The following is a 14673-nucleotide window of genomic DNA, read 5'->3' as shown; positions in this document are numbered from 1 at the left end:
GAACCCTCGAATGGCTTGTTCGAAAAGGGAAATTATTTTCAGAGAGGGCTGCCTCAGCCGCGTATATTTTCCCATTTGGTTGTTTTGGCTGCTTTCTTTGGTCCATCGCTGCGGGACGGCGTACCCGAGAATACGCGGAAATCGTTTCAATTTGCCAAGACGAAAGGCTTGTTTACGAAGCCTTGTGGTCTTGGATCATCTCTAGGAGAGCGCTAGTGAGGCATCTTGATCCTGTGCCTCCTCAGCCTCTTCAGTTTGGATTGAATAAGAACAGCTGGGTTGGCTTTGCAAGGATAAGCCCGTCATGTAACAGTAGAGCAATGTTGGATCCAGTATTATCCCATAACCGAGACTCACCTCTTTGGATACCCCCGCAATTACACAATGCTGCGGCCATAGCGAGACCTGAACGACTTACTAGCGACTCAGCTAAGGGTGTTATAATATTGTCCGATATCTAAGAATCGCTGCTATCATACAAATACTGGCATATACGCCTCCATTTATCTTTCCTGTACCGCCATCTATATGCTATCTAGCCTTTTTATCCTTCTCGCCTATTTTGTTGACATCATTTCATACGATCTAATATCAAAACAAATCTTGGGCACAAATTTTGTTCGTGGTCTCGCTTATTTTGTGCCTTCAACCGCCTTCGTTAGGTAACAAGTCAGAGCAACAGAGTCCTAATAATTGTAAAATGTATTGTTTTACTCTCATTTTACAATAAGCATATTTTGATCATAATGGACCGTTTTTCTATTGGCAGCGCAAAGGAGGCATGTACCGAAAGCGATGGCGTCTGGCATCGGCAAAGATTTCGCAGTGACGTCGCTCGGCGCTTCTCATTTGCACCGCCAAAAATTGCACTAAGCTAGAGCACTTGTGCCGCCACACAAAATCCTTTCCACCCACATGCATGCGACAGCATCAAGAAGAATACCAAGGATAGATTGTCCTTGACTTCGGCAACAAGATGCCGGTACGTACGTCGTTCGCTGCGTGCTTTTGCGCGCAAAACACCACGCCACCAAACATGGCAAGAGAGGGGTTCCCATTTTAACATGGTTGTCATGGTTTTCTCTATAGCTCATCATTCTCACGGGTCTGCCGACGTCGGGCAAATCGACGAGGGCGAACCAACTACATGACTATCTTACCGCCCGCATAGCCGGAACAAAGTACCGGTTGCATCTGATATCAGACGATTCTCTATCGATATCACGAACAGTATACGATCTCTCTACGGTGCCAGTGCACGCAAGATCAGCAAATGCGAGCGAAAAGAATGCCAGAGCAGCCATCTATGGAGCTGTAAAGAGGGTTCTGAGCGACAAAGACATTGTTATTCTGGATGGATTGAACTACATCAAAGGCTGGCGGTACCAGCTGCACTGTGAAGCGAAAGCCGTCCGAACCCCGAGCTGCATATTGCAGATTGGATGCTCCAAAGAGCGCGCACAGCAGGTCAACGAAGACAGGCTAAAACGAGACCAAGCTGCTGCTGTCGAGCAGGAGGGAAGCGATGTACCAAACGATGCGCCAGGCGACACTACAGAGGCGTATGAGCCTGCAAACTGGGAGAATCTCGTCTTCCGTCACGAAGAGCCCAATCCTATGACCCGCTGGGATAGCCCTCTATTTACAGTAATATGGGAAGATGACGAGCAACAGTTGAAGAGAACATTCGACTCTCTTTGGGAGGCGATTGCTGGAGACGGCCGCAAAGTTATCAAGCCAAACCAGGCTACAGAGCCACGCGGGCGCGATGCGAGTGGCGATTACTTATATGTGCTAGATCGTGAAACACAAGACATTGTGAAGCGAGTTTTGGATCAGCAAGGCGACGATGGTGGCGGGGAGGTGAAAGTGCCCCTTGGCACGGGTGGCAAGAAGGATCTTGTTATTGAGCTGCCGGCGGCGAGAAAGGTTGGCTTGCCAGAGCTGCAGAGACATCGGAGGGCCTTTATGGGGCTGAATAGAGGGGGTATTGGGCTGGAGAAGGTGACGAACATGGCTGCCGATGCGCTGCGAGAGTCGTTTGTCAACTACCTCAACAATACGTTTGAGAATGAGTAGGGAGTTTGAGGGAGCCAGTCTCAACCGACCATCGGATCCTACGCGCTCTAAATAAGCCCGACAAGCCTACGTCTATGCGCAACTTGAGTTGAACTGTGATACGGGCCAAGACGAAGCCTGGACCCAAGCATATCGCGTTTTAGGGTAGGCGATATCGGATATACTACAAGCGACATATGAGTGGCCATATCCGCCCGCAGCAATGAAGATAATAGTACCTAGCAAAAGCAGCATTGAATGAATAGACTGGCGTTTTGACGTTAAAATAGTCCTCTACGATCTCTTACTATTGAGAAGCGAGAATTCGCATGGATAATAACTACACAAGATGCATCGGTAGGAATACTGTTAAAGAGGCATTGGCGAATGGAGCTGTCAACTTGGAAGGGTTAGGTACCTTAGGTAGTTAATTTAGGTGGCACTAATGTATCTAGTGGTATGACTTCATCGAAATAATACGCTGGTGAGGTGAAGCCATCAAGGTATTGAATGGTCGTCCAATGCTTGCCACAGTGCGGCGTAGAAGCAAAAATATTAAATGCAAATTCACTATAATCAATTCCTTTACTACTGCTCTATTGTATGAAGGGGCAAATAGCCGCCTCCTGTGGCAATACATAGAACTGTCCTGAACGTGCTCTGCTTAATAAACCGTTTCGCCAGGCTACAGCTGGTTATCGTACGCGCTACCAGGCACTGGCTGCAGCAAAATGCCGGTTGCGCGTCCCCAGTTGCCTGGCGGCTTTTCAGTGGAAGGCGGCAGAAGATTCCACTCTGTTGGGCGAGCTGCAGCCTCGCAGTGACAAACGAGTGCCGTAGCGCAGCTCAGCGCCCGAGCATCATTGATATTCCGCTCCGCTCAGGGCAGCGTGCGCTGCCATTGGCCCGTGCCCCTCTGCCGGGTGCCTTTAGGCCGTCAGGTGTGTGCCAGATCTCTGAAGGGACTCTCCGGACACCTCTAGCTTTCGCCGCTGGACTCTCTCTCCTTCATATCATCCTCCCCGAATCCAAATTCGAGATCGAATCCTTCTCCTCCTTCCCCCATAGACCACTGTTGAGGAGGAAGCACATTTGTCTTTTGTTTTTCTCCCTCGACTTCCACGAACCCCGGCTTTGTTTCCGTCATCGTCCCCCCACATCGTCGTGAACTCAGTCGTCATTAGACACCATGGCTTCTCAGCCTGAAGAGCACAAGAAGAAGGTCAACTTGACGTATGTGATCCCATCCGGAGGCCATCTTGGCATAGTTATCAGGAAGCTGGAAGCATCTGACCATCTCACAGCGACCCCTCCGGCGCGGAAATCAAGCACGTTCGTTCAGCCCACCATGCTTAGATATCCAGGGCGGGGAAGCTAACTTTATGACAGGAAGATGACACCGCCACTGCCATTCTCAAGAAGAAGAAGAAGCCCAACCAGCTGATGTAGGCATTCACACTCGGATACAGAAAAACCAACAATATTCTAACTGAAACCAGGGTTACCGATGCCGTCAATGATGACAACAGCATTATCGCCCTGTCCGAGGCCACCATGGACGCCCTCCAGCTCTTCCGCGGTGACACCGTCCTTGTACGAGGCAAGAAGAGAAAGGAGACAGTCCTGATCGTCCTTGCAGACGAGGAACTGGATGAGGGAAGTGCTAGAATCAACCGTGTTGTCCGCCATAACCTCAGAGTCAAGCACGGTGACGTGATTACCATCTCCCCCTGCCCCGATATCAAATATGTGAGTCCGCCTCGATATTCTCAAATTGCTGCTGTAGCATATCTAACCATAGAATAGGCCAAGCGAATTGCTGTGCTGCCTATTGCCGACACCGTCGAGGGCCTTACTGGTTCACTATTCGACGTTTTCCTCGCCCCATACTTCCGCGAAGCCTACAGACCAGTTAAGCAAGGAGACTTGTTTATCGTACGTGGTGGTATGAGGCAAGTTGAATTCAAGGTTGTCGAGGTGGATCCTCCGGAATACGGCATCGTAGCTCAGGATACCGTTATTCACTGCGAGGGCGAGCCTATCCAGCGAGAGGAGGAAGAGAATAACCTGAACGAGGTCGGCTATGACGACATTGGTGGATGCCGTAAGCAGATGGCTCAGATCCGAGAAATGGTTGAGCTTCCTCTCCGTCACCCTCAGCTTTTCAAGTCAATTGGTATCAAGCCGCCTCGTGGTGTCTTGCTCTACGGTCCTCCCGGTACCGGTAAGACGCTCATGGCTCGTGCTGTTGCCAACGAGACTGGCGCTTTCTTCTTCCTCATCAACGGCCCCGAGATCATGTCTAAAATGGCTGGAGAGTCCGAGTCCAATCTGCGAAAAGCCTTCGAGGAGGCGGAGAAGAACTCACCTGCTATCATCTTTATCGATGAAATCGATTCCATCGCCCCCAAGCGTGAAAAGACCAACGGTGAAGTTGAGCGTCGTGTCGTCTCCCAGCTCCTTACCCTCATGGACGGTATGAAGGCTCGTTCCAACGTTGTCGTCATGGCCGCCACCAACCGACCCAACTCCATTGACCCGGCTCTGCGACGATTCGGTCGTTTCGACCGTGAGGTGGACATTGGTATTCCCGACCCAACTGGCCGTCTGGAGATTCTCCAAATCCACACCAAGAACATGAAGCTGGGCGATGATGTCGACCTGGAGCAAATTGCTGCCGAGACCCACGGTTACGTCGGTTCTGATGTTGCTGCTCTCTGCTCCGAAGCCGCCATGCAGCAGATTCGTGAGAAGATGGATCTCATCGATCTCGATGAGGACACCATCGACGCCGAAGTCTTGGACTCCCTAGGTGTCACCATGGAGAACTTCCGATTCGCTCTGGGCGTGTCCAACCCCTCTGCTCTTCGTGAGGTTGCCGTCGTCGAAGTCCCCAACGTCCGCTGGGAGGATATCGGTGGTCTCGAAGAGGTCAAGCAGGATCTCCGAGAGAGTGTCCAGTATCCTGTCGACCACCCCGAGAAGTTCCTCAAGTTTGGTCTCTCCCCGTCCAGAGGTGTTCTTTTCTATGGACCTCCTGGTACTGGTAAGACAATGTTGGCCAAGGCCGTTGCCAACGAGTGCGCTGCCAACTTCATCTCCGTCAAGGGACCCGAACTTCTCAGCATGTGGTTCGGTGAGTCCGAAAGCAACATCAGAGATATTTTCGACAAGGCCCGAGCGGCCGCTCCTTGCGTTGTTTTCCTCGACGAGTTGGATTCCATTGCCAAGGCTCGTGGTGGCTCTGTCGGCGACGCTGGCGGTGCCTCTGACCGTGTTGTTAACCAGCTTTTGACTGGTAAGTTTAATGGCGCTCTACTATAACACATTATTTGTCATCATTTAGCTAACACCATCAACAGAAATGGACGGTATGACTTCAAAGAAGAACGTTTTCGTCATTGGTGCTACCAACAGACCCGAGCAGCTCGACCCTGCTCTTTGCCGTCCTGGCCGTCTGGATTCGCTCATCTATGTGCCCCTTCCTGATGAGCCTGGCCGTCTTGGTATTCTCAAGGCTCAGCTGCGCAAGACCCCTGTCGCCGCTGATATTGACCTTGGCTACATTGCTGCTAAGACCCACGGCTTCTCTGGTGCCGATTTGGGTTTCATCACCCAGCGTGCCGTCAAGATTGCCATCAAGGAGTCCATCTCACTTGACATTGAGCGCACCAAGGCCCGTGAGGCTGCTGGAGACAACATGGATGTCGATGAAGATGCCGAGGACCCTGTTCCAGAGCTGACAAAGGCTCACTTCGAGGAGGCCATGCAGATGGCTCGCCGTTCCGTCAGCGATGTGGAGATCCGAAGATACGAGGCCTTTGCACAGCAGATGAAGAATGCTGGCCCTGGTGCCTACTTCAAGTTCCCTGACGGAGCTGATGCTGGTGCTGCTGGTAACGCTGGCAACTCTTTCGGCGATGCAGGCAACGATGACGATCTTTACGACTAAAGCATGATGGCAGAAGGCGAGGAAGAAGCAATTCCCCAAATCCCCTTGTAATTTAAGAAAACAATAAAAGACCTCCTTCCTACATCTGCATCTATCAGCACAAGTTGGTCGGGCAGAAGCCCAAATCACGGTATCGTATGGATATACTATTTCGGCTCAGGAAGGCAGTAGAGGATGGCCAGAGTTAGGCCAATTCAGAACATGGCGCTCGGCCACTAAGACATTCTCAGGACATTTTGGCATGTACCAGATTAAGGGATGGGAACACTGGGATCTGAAAACACCAGAATAAGATACGTTAGCTTGATAGAAGAGTGCAATTGATTCCACTTAAACCAAATTGCTGCTAGCTGTGAAGTGAACAACATAACGCAGTACACTCACTAGTAACCTGTGACTACTTATAATTCATGATAACCTGGCAGAGGTAGAGAAAATCGGTCGAGATGAACTCTCCAGTCTGCTACTGACTTAAGAAGGCAATTGTTTTTGTGATGCTAATACGACTGATGTAAAATTTATATAAAGCTCGGTGGTCTGTATGGTATTCCCACCTGGTAGGCGTCGTCTTGAGACACTACAAATACGCCCTAGTAGCTCAAATTCATATAATGCACCATACGCTCCCAAAAAGCCACATACAATATCCTTGCCGCTCGTCCTAAAAATGGGGAGCAGAAGGAGAAGGAAAAGGAAAAGAAGCTATATCCCCAAGAATCCATCTCGCGTCCCCTTATCTATACCACAAAAAAGAATCGACCAGAACAGAACAGTAAAGAGAAGAGGAAGAATCAAAAGAAAACGAAGTGGAAGAGAAGCGATTAGATTTTATTTCGACCGTGTGCGACATGTCCTGAAAAGCCCCAGGCGCGGTTTCTTCGCAGTTGTAGCAGTAGTTGGAGGTGAGCCAAGCGTTGTTGGCGGAGAAGGATGACGAGGTAGAGGTGGAGGAAGGGGGAGAGGAGAAGGAGAAGGGGGAAGAGGAGGAGAGGGAGGAGAGGGAGGAGATTTCTAGCCACTGCCCTTTTCCTCGATTTCGCACACGGAGTCGAGGCATTCTCTTGTGATTCTCAGGGCCTCTTCTATTACGGATGTGGGGATGGCGAGGGGGGATTTGTCGGAGGCTGGTGTGCCGTTGGCTTTCTTGGTGTCGCCGTTGCCGTTTGTTGTTGCGGCGGATGATGACGATGGCTTGCCGTTTGCGCTGGATGTTGACGAGGGCTGGCCTTCGCGGACGTCTTCGAGGACGCGGCGGAGGAGGGCTGGGTATGTGGTGATTTCGCCGGAGCGGAGGAGGGCTAGGGCGTGGTTCTGGATGGTGGTGGGCCAGTTGGAGGAGTTTGAATTGAGGGCGTGGAGGAGAGCTTCTTGGATTCTAGACAAGACAAGGGTAGGTTAGCATTTTGTTGTCGGGATGACATTCTTCTCTCTGTGTCATGGGAGTAGTGACGGCAGCTAACTTTGTAATATGCCCGTCCTTGAGCAGGATTGTATTTATCTGCGATCGCAAGTCTGGATCTAGCGTCGCGGGGGTATAGTTTGCCGCCGATGACGGCACTTTGACGGGTGTAGACGGCCTCTGCGACATGATGGTTGTGTGAAATGTGATGCGCAGTGGTTTTTGTAAGCGAAGAAAGCGACCGAGGGCGGCGCGCGCGCGTGTATGCGAGCGATATTAGAGCGAATAAGAGGAAAGCAGGAGGGAATAATGTAAAGAGTAATATCGGTCGGGATTCCGAGAGAGTCGAAAGAAGTATGAGAATCCGATGGAGGTGTAGATGGGAGCCCCAGGCCTTGAAGCGGACGATGGATGTGATGATGGCAAATGGGATGGTGTTGAACCGAGGGGACGGGCGGCCACTTTCTGGCTTCTCGTTTGGTCAGCGGTGCTGGAGCCATTGGGTCAGCAAAGCTGGATTAATAATACAAGACGGAGAGGAGGAAGAGTCTGAAGATATGAAGACGGCGATGCGAAGGCTTACCTGCGTCAATCTTGGCGAGGCAAAAGATGCAGCTTCTCTCCCACTTTTTGTGCAGTCACCCAACACCACTCACTCCTAGCGCGCGCAATTGACGAGATTCGACCCTGTCGGGCTGTAGCATATAAATTTGCCGAGGCTAAAAAAAAAAGAGCAGGGAAAATTGATGGTGGTGGGAAAAAAAAAACAAAAGGCGGAAATAATTGGTTTTGTATAGTAAGAAAGCTCCTGTTTCTTTTTTATAACGTTCCAAGAGTTGAGGAAGAAAGCTTGCAAAAACAGATTGGGCGAGGCTGAGGCGGCTGCCGTTTAATTAAGCAAAAAAGAGTACATTGACGCTGCACGCGGAGGAGGCTTGTGGAAGGGTCGCTCTCCCGATTTGGCGCTGCTGCTTACTGTGCCGGAGCGCTTTTTGTGTGGCTGGGTTGTGGCTGGTGGCATTGCCGGTGCCCGCAAGGCTGAGGTGGGGGTTGGGTATGAGAGTTTGTTGCTTGATGCTGCTGATCTTTATTTGTTATTGGGGGGTTTTGAGGTTTGGAAGGCGGGGAGGGGTTATTATTATTATTATTATTATTTTGGTAGCCAAGATTTTTGCTTCTCAAATGATTGTTATAATACATGTGATTTTGTTTTAGTAATAACCCTTGAATACGATTGCTTTGCTGGCGAGGGCGAATCCGAATCTATAATTGGAAACTATTATCCCCTCCTTGAAGATATCACATCGTATCTAGCGAATGACTGAATGAAGAGGTTCACCGATACAGAAATATCCATGTTAGTCGTTTCTGCTAGATATAAGCGCTGCTATAATGAGATATATTGACCTAGAAGAGACATGAGTTGCGAATGGTATGGGAAGCACTCCTACCTGAAAACCGCTGCCTAAATTCTTTCTTCTTACACTCTTCAATTCCGGGCTTAATAGGCTTTTATTAAATCCAAAAAAAAAAAAAAAAAATAAAAAAAATAAAGGGAATATTGCCCACTATATAGTTTATAAAAAACATTTATAAACATATGACTAGCATCTTTTCTTCAGGGAGTGCATCGCATTTCACGACATTGGTAGAGGTTGTCTTGTCGACAGCAGCTGATATGGTTGGACCGCCGCGAGTCAACCCAATAGTGCCAAGTTCGATATACGCTGATATAAAACTTTGGTAATTGAACAAGAACAATAAATAGGGAATAGTCTATTAAAGCAATCGCATAGAACAGGCGATGGAAAAAAAAAAAAAAAAGAAACGTTTGCATGTTGGCGTGCTGAAACAAGCGCCTCCAAAAAAGACCTACACTATTCTAAACTCGCACTTTATATGCTTCTTTGATCATTCATCAGTAACATTTTTAATAGTATCGTTTTGAATAAGGCATAATAGACAGAAAGTCTAACCTAGTCTTCCTGCTCAGGCTACAGAAATAAGCAAGGTGTCTGTGCAAATTTTCAGAAACAGCAATTTGAGTACCTGCAAAAGAAACTACTAAATAGGTAATTATAAGAGGGACAGTGAGATGTATAAACAAGCAATTTGAGTACCTGCAAAGAAAACTACTAAAGAATTATAAGAGGGACAGTGAGATGTATAAGCAAGCAATTCTATTCTATAGGTACACCGTTGATCCCTTCTTATTCCTAGACCATCTGAATGAACGTCCCTTATTATAATCAACCTTTGCATCGTTTGTCAAAGTTCATTATTCCTCAGACAAAATTGTTAATAGGTTCAACTACCTGTCATAGAAGACCATTTGTTACCTATTTTGACGCCTTCAAAAATATTTTGAAAAGCTATTTTCTCTCATTTTCATCCAACCATGTATGAAGAATCTGCATTGTCCATCTTCTTATCCTCGGAATAACCAAACGTAAACCTTATAAATCCCATCTGAAATGATGACTTGCTTGAGAGAAGAAATACAACGTTGAATCACCGCTTTTTCAGCTATCAGTACCCCTTTAAGGATATAGAGTTGTCGATCAAACGGCTTCAGGAGCAATAGGAAGAGGCGTAGGCCGCCCCCCTGGCCTACGAAAGGCGTTTTTCCAAAATGATCGACATGACTGATGGCAAAAGGGAAACTTATTGGCCAAGAACATTTCGTGAACTCCTATGAGATCTACGATCTATGTACCCAGACACTGCCGCCCGGGAGTAGAGTACGCGGGTAGCTTTTATTTGGAGTAGTCAAGGCAATAAATCCGCTGCATTTCTTTCTACGATGGTATACAGCATTTCAGACGGAATTTTGGCTCCGATCCTGGTATATTTAGATAGAGATAGACTGTCATGGAGCTTAAATTACCTTTTTGCAAGTGGCACGAAGAGCCAGCTTCGTAGAGACTTCTCACTGCCCTGAAGTCTTCAACTCTCTTAACCCATCACAATTGTGATACGAGCAGCGGGAGAAGCAGCCATAAAGATAACATGCCTATTCTATGCTGCCATGTACTGGGCGGTAAGAGTCTAGACCAGCCCTTAGATAATGGCCACTTCCTGTTGTACCGCTAGAGCTGTTATCTGGCCAAACCAACAATCCTGACCGTGCAAATAATATCATAGAGGCCCGCAAATGTCGGATCCGAGTATTGTGTGCTAATGCCGGTTCCCTCTGGTGGTACCAGTACCATGGCCGTACTCCGAGAGCGGGCGGAGTGCGTTTCGGTGAGCCAATAACAAAATCTGTCTTGCCTTCCCTTGCGCCAGGTCGAAGAATCTCTGAGACAAACATTGTACTGATACTTACCGAGACGGGAAACATATCAACTTTCACCCCTCACTTGGGGCGGCCATTAAATCGGACTTTTTATTACACACTGTCTCAGCTTTATGTTGCGATCTGGGTTGCGCAGTGCGTAGCATCGGTAGGCTTGGCTGCAGGAGCATTGCCTTTGGCGTTGCATAACTCGCCTGTTCTCGGAGTTTCAATGCCGTAACATCCAAAGCTTGTTCTAGACCTGCACAGCAAAGGTTTCTTGTTTTTACGAGGATGGAAAGAGAGGAGAAGCAGCCTCAGTAACTGGGCCGAGCAGGCCAATCAAAGCCGGCACCCATTTGCAAGGTTATAATTGGGCATTTTAGAGAGCCAAGGAGTTTGTGCGCCCCGAAACTGCCAGAAAAAAGAAACGCGTGACTTGCCTTGATATTGGCATCGCGTCGTGTATGGGCGAGAGCCATGCTTTTTCACACCATGTTTACTATTTGGGGGTGTGGAGGTGTCTTTGTATAAATTAGGTAGTAACGCTGCGTGAACCCGGGGTGTCTTTGGATGCACGGGGGAGAGAAGAAGGAAGAAAGCTATCCGATGATGGCAGACACCCTGCTGTTAGCATGCTAAATCAGAGTGAGAAGACATTCATGATTGAGTTAGAAGCCGTGTTCCACAGGGTGCGAAATGTTCAGCCCCCTTGATGGATTGATGCGTTGGGTGGAGGTTTGTAGTAATTCAAATACCCAAATTAGCCAGTAGGCCAACAGTCTCTCCTGCAGCAACAACATATATCAAACTACATTTCACTCATGTCTTAATGCTCTTTGCGGCTGAGAAGCCTTAGCCAAGCAAATTGCTGGATTACGAAAGCCTGGTGATATCGGCAGGCCAGGAGGGGCGACGATCCGAGGACCTGGTATTCCGTACCACAAATCAAGTTGTGGGGGAGCGACGCCAAGACAAGTAACTGCTTTGGGATGAATTTGGGGAAAACATCTGATGAAAGAGGAACTCGGTGTAGAAGGCTGCCTTGGTATGCATGACGTGCTCTCCTGTCCCCAAAGGCTGGCCCTGCTCCCTCACCCATTCAGTGGTAAAAGGGGCTACCAGCCACACATTGATTTGTGAACTATCATATGGACAAGCCATCTTAATGCAAGGAGGAAAAGAAAGCCAAATTTGGCGACTTGTGATGCAGAATCTTTTATTCTTAGATTGGGGTGAGTTCTAGAAGTATGGATAATATCGGGTTCCAAGGCTCAGATGCCTGGTAAAGTCAGTCGCTTTGACCCACAATACCTATGCAATAGAGTAGGCAGCCACAGAGTAGCAGCGGTGGGATATTTGTACAAACAATAGCGGCCCTGCCATTGCTGTAATGGATTTTTGAACGGGAGGGAGTGGCTGGATGATGGTATCTCCGAGAGACGGAGAGTCGATATGCGGGCATGAAACTGTAGGGAAAGCTCACGTTTTTGCCTAGGCCATGTGCTTTGATTATACACGTCACAGACAACACAGCAGTGACGAACCGACGTGGCAGAGATTCAGTGCGTAAGAAGCAAACGTGTCTGGGACAACTTCCAGAGATGTGAGAGCGTATCTTTTCTCACATTTTCGCAAAAAGCCACCAGCCGTGACACACGCTGTATTGCATGGAGCAAAAGCAAGGCCTTTGCAAAGTCGGGCTGGCCGGCTGCAGCTATGCCCGACGCATGTGAAGACAGGCACTAAGCTATCTCACCGACCTGTTCTTTCTGCATCGTTCTCCGTCTTTCTCAAGCCATGGCGTGACAGTCGGCATCAAGGTTCGGCGACCTGCTGCTTCATCAGGCTGAAACCGAGACGCACAATCCTAACTGTGTTGATACTTTTCGCAGAAATCTTCATAGTACAGCGATGATATTGTCATCAATGCTCTGTATACTGCCTGTGGAGCGCCCCACTGCTCCTGAGCAGCTGCTGGCTCCGCTGATGACAACAGGCGGCCAAAGGATAGTATGCAATCCAGCTCATAGTAGTATGTGCTTGTGCCCGGCGAGCAGGACAACGCTCAGAATTTTTTTTGTCCCCTTCTCTCTCTCCCTCTGTCCCTCTCTTTTGAACAGTGGTGACGCCAACGTATTAGAGCTGCTCGGCGTGTTGCGGTAGGGAGGGGAGAAACGGCCCCGGCTCCTGCAAGGTTAGTTGACCGGCTGACCGGGGTCGTTTGCAGGGTATGGAATTGGATGCTTCTTCATGCAGCTGGGGCAGCGAGTGAAACATGTCGCAGCCCGGTCAATGAAAGCCGGAATGTCAACAGGTGAGATAGACAAACTCGGAGACAGATTTCCGTTGAGGGCTTAGAGACCGTCGGACAGTTGGTCTTGAAGCCATCCGCATGGCGGCTTCTCCACCTTTGTCTATGCGGCGGCCGAGATGCGCTCCGGATCCTGGAGAGAACGATGAGCGGTAAGCAGCTGTTGTTGTACGACGCTCTCGCACAAGAGGTTACCGGCGGTATGCTGCATTCCGACGAGCGGAAGACCGAAGCGGCAGGCCGCACGCGAGCAATTGCGGAAGAGGCCTCTTAGATGCCCGAGAGAGGAGAGGAGAGGAGAGGAGAAGAGAGGATTAGGTGCGAGTTGAACCTTGAGGCTGCGCCTGAAAGCCTTTGGTGCAAGCCCTCAGGCTTGTATGGAGTACTTGGCGCGACGCGAGAACGGCGCACGAAAGCAGTACCTTGTACCTTGACGAGACCGGCATGAAGCCCATGAAGCCCTCGTGGCTGCGGATACCTCAGGTTAGCACGACGTGATGCATGCCTTCCTTGTAGCTTACCAGTGCTAGCGGTAGAACTTGCAGCTTCCTAGCTCTCCAAGTGCCAAAAACGGCACGCAGGCAGGCGCTTTTCGAAGCCAAAGGTGGCATCAGCACCTGCACCTCGAGGTGAAGCCCGGCCGGAGTATGGGGTACGTGACGGGTACTCGGTGCATTCGGCGTAATCCGTTCTACATTGAGTGTCGCCCTCTTGTCAATGGGAGAAGCTGAGAGGCTTGTTCGCATCCATACTCGAGTACCTATAGTAGGTTAGTATGGCTGGTGCTGCCAACCACAAGCTCCAGAATTTGGCTGGGAGATTGAGGACGATTTTTTCTGTACACTAGCACTTCTTCAAGGTACTACTATCTTTTATATATATATTTCAATGCAGAAAAGCACCACGCATATACACTATATTTCCAAGACCAATAACGGTCGATGAAGCTGGCAGATTTGACCTGGCGTTACGTCTGTGTTTCCCTCTCTTGGAGACGAGAGCAAGTTTACTAGCGCTCCATATATCATGCATCTTCTTTAACTACCTTGCGTGTTGAGGGAAAATTTTTTCTTCCTCCCCCTTCTCTAACCTATCCATGACCATGCAGATTGCCGGGATTCTCCTGGGCACCCATTCTATCTGCTCCTTACGACTTGTTTTTAAAGGGCGTTCGCTCGCGTTGCACAGCTTCTAGGCCATGGACGCTTTCGGCATCGCCTTTTCGTCTCTCGCCCCAATCCATCCACATAGGATCTCACATCCCTGTGGCCTCTGCTGTTTTGTGGAAGAAGTCGGGACGGCCGAGGAGGCAAGTCGAATCATGATCTGAGCGCATATCGTACTACCACTACCACTACCACTACCACCACTACTCCCGCAGCTAGGCATGTAGCAGCTATGAGTTGGCAGCATCCCCAGAGCCCGCATCCCCGACCGCCTCTGCAGCTACTGGTATGTTGTTCTTTGGCTTTCTCTCCTTCTCACTGGCTGGGTGCTGGATGTTGATGAAGGAAAGACGACTCTCTTCCCCCATCAAGGCAAATGGCGGAGATGTTGCCGTCGAGCAATGACGATCCTCAGTGAGGCTACACCACAAATGCCCTTGCTGTGTTCATGAGCGTTGGACCTGCGGTGCCGCTAGAATCAGAGCTTGGAGCCAGTAACCTTCTAGC

General features: G+C 49.3%; 3 protein-coding genes across 3 annotated transcripts; 2 read left to right on the top strand and 1 right to left on the bottom strand.

The window, feature by feature from the left end:
* Positions 1–775: 775 nt before the first annotated feature.
* On the top strand, positions 776–2505 carry TrAFT101_009988 (uncharacterized protein). Its single transcript, XM_024901886.2, has 2 exons — positions 776–982; positions 1090–2505. The coding sequence occupies exons 1-2, from the start codon at positions 977–979 to the stop codon at positions 2077–2079; spliced, it is 996 nt and encodes a 331-aa protein (XP_024761080.1). The 5' UTR covers positions 776–976; the 3' UTR covers positions 2080–2505.
* Positions 2506–3057: 552 nt separating this feature from the next.
* CDC48 (AAA ATPase cdc48) lies at positions 3058–6327 on the top strand. The gene is made up of 6 exons (XM_024899953.2): positions 3058–3291; positions 3363–3390; positions 3448–3503; positions 3558–3807; positions 3865–5356; positions 5421–6327. The coding sequence occupies exons 1-6, from the start codon at positions 3248–3250 to the stop codon at positions 6008–6010; spliced, it is 2460 nt and encodes an 819-aa protein (XP_024761081.1). The 5' UTR covers positions 3058–3247; the 3' UTR covers positions 6011–6327.
* Positions 6328–7021: 694 nt separating this feature from the next.
* Positions 7022–7598, bottom strand: TrAFT101_009986 (uncharacterized protein; the record flags this gene model as incomplete). The annotated part of the gene is made up of 2 exons (XM_024899998.1): positions 7022–7385; positions 7471–7598. The coding sequence occupies 2 exons, from the start codon at positions 7596–7598 to the stop codon at positions 7022–7024; spliced, it is 492 nt and encodes a 163-aa protein (XP_024761082.1).
* Positions 7599–14673: the final 7075 nt, after the last annotated feature.

This window comes from Trichoderma asperellum, chromosome 6 (genome assembly GCF_020647865.1).
Source record: "Trichoderma asperellum chromosome 6, complete sequence".
Classification (NCBI taxonomy): Eukaryota; Fungi; Ascomycota; class Sordariomycetes; order Hypocreales; family Hypocreaceae; genus Trichoderma; species Trichoderma asperellum.
This window is presented reverse-complemented; position numbering and strand designations above follow the sequence as displayed.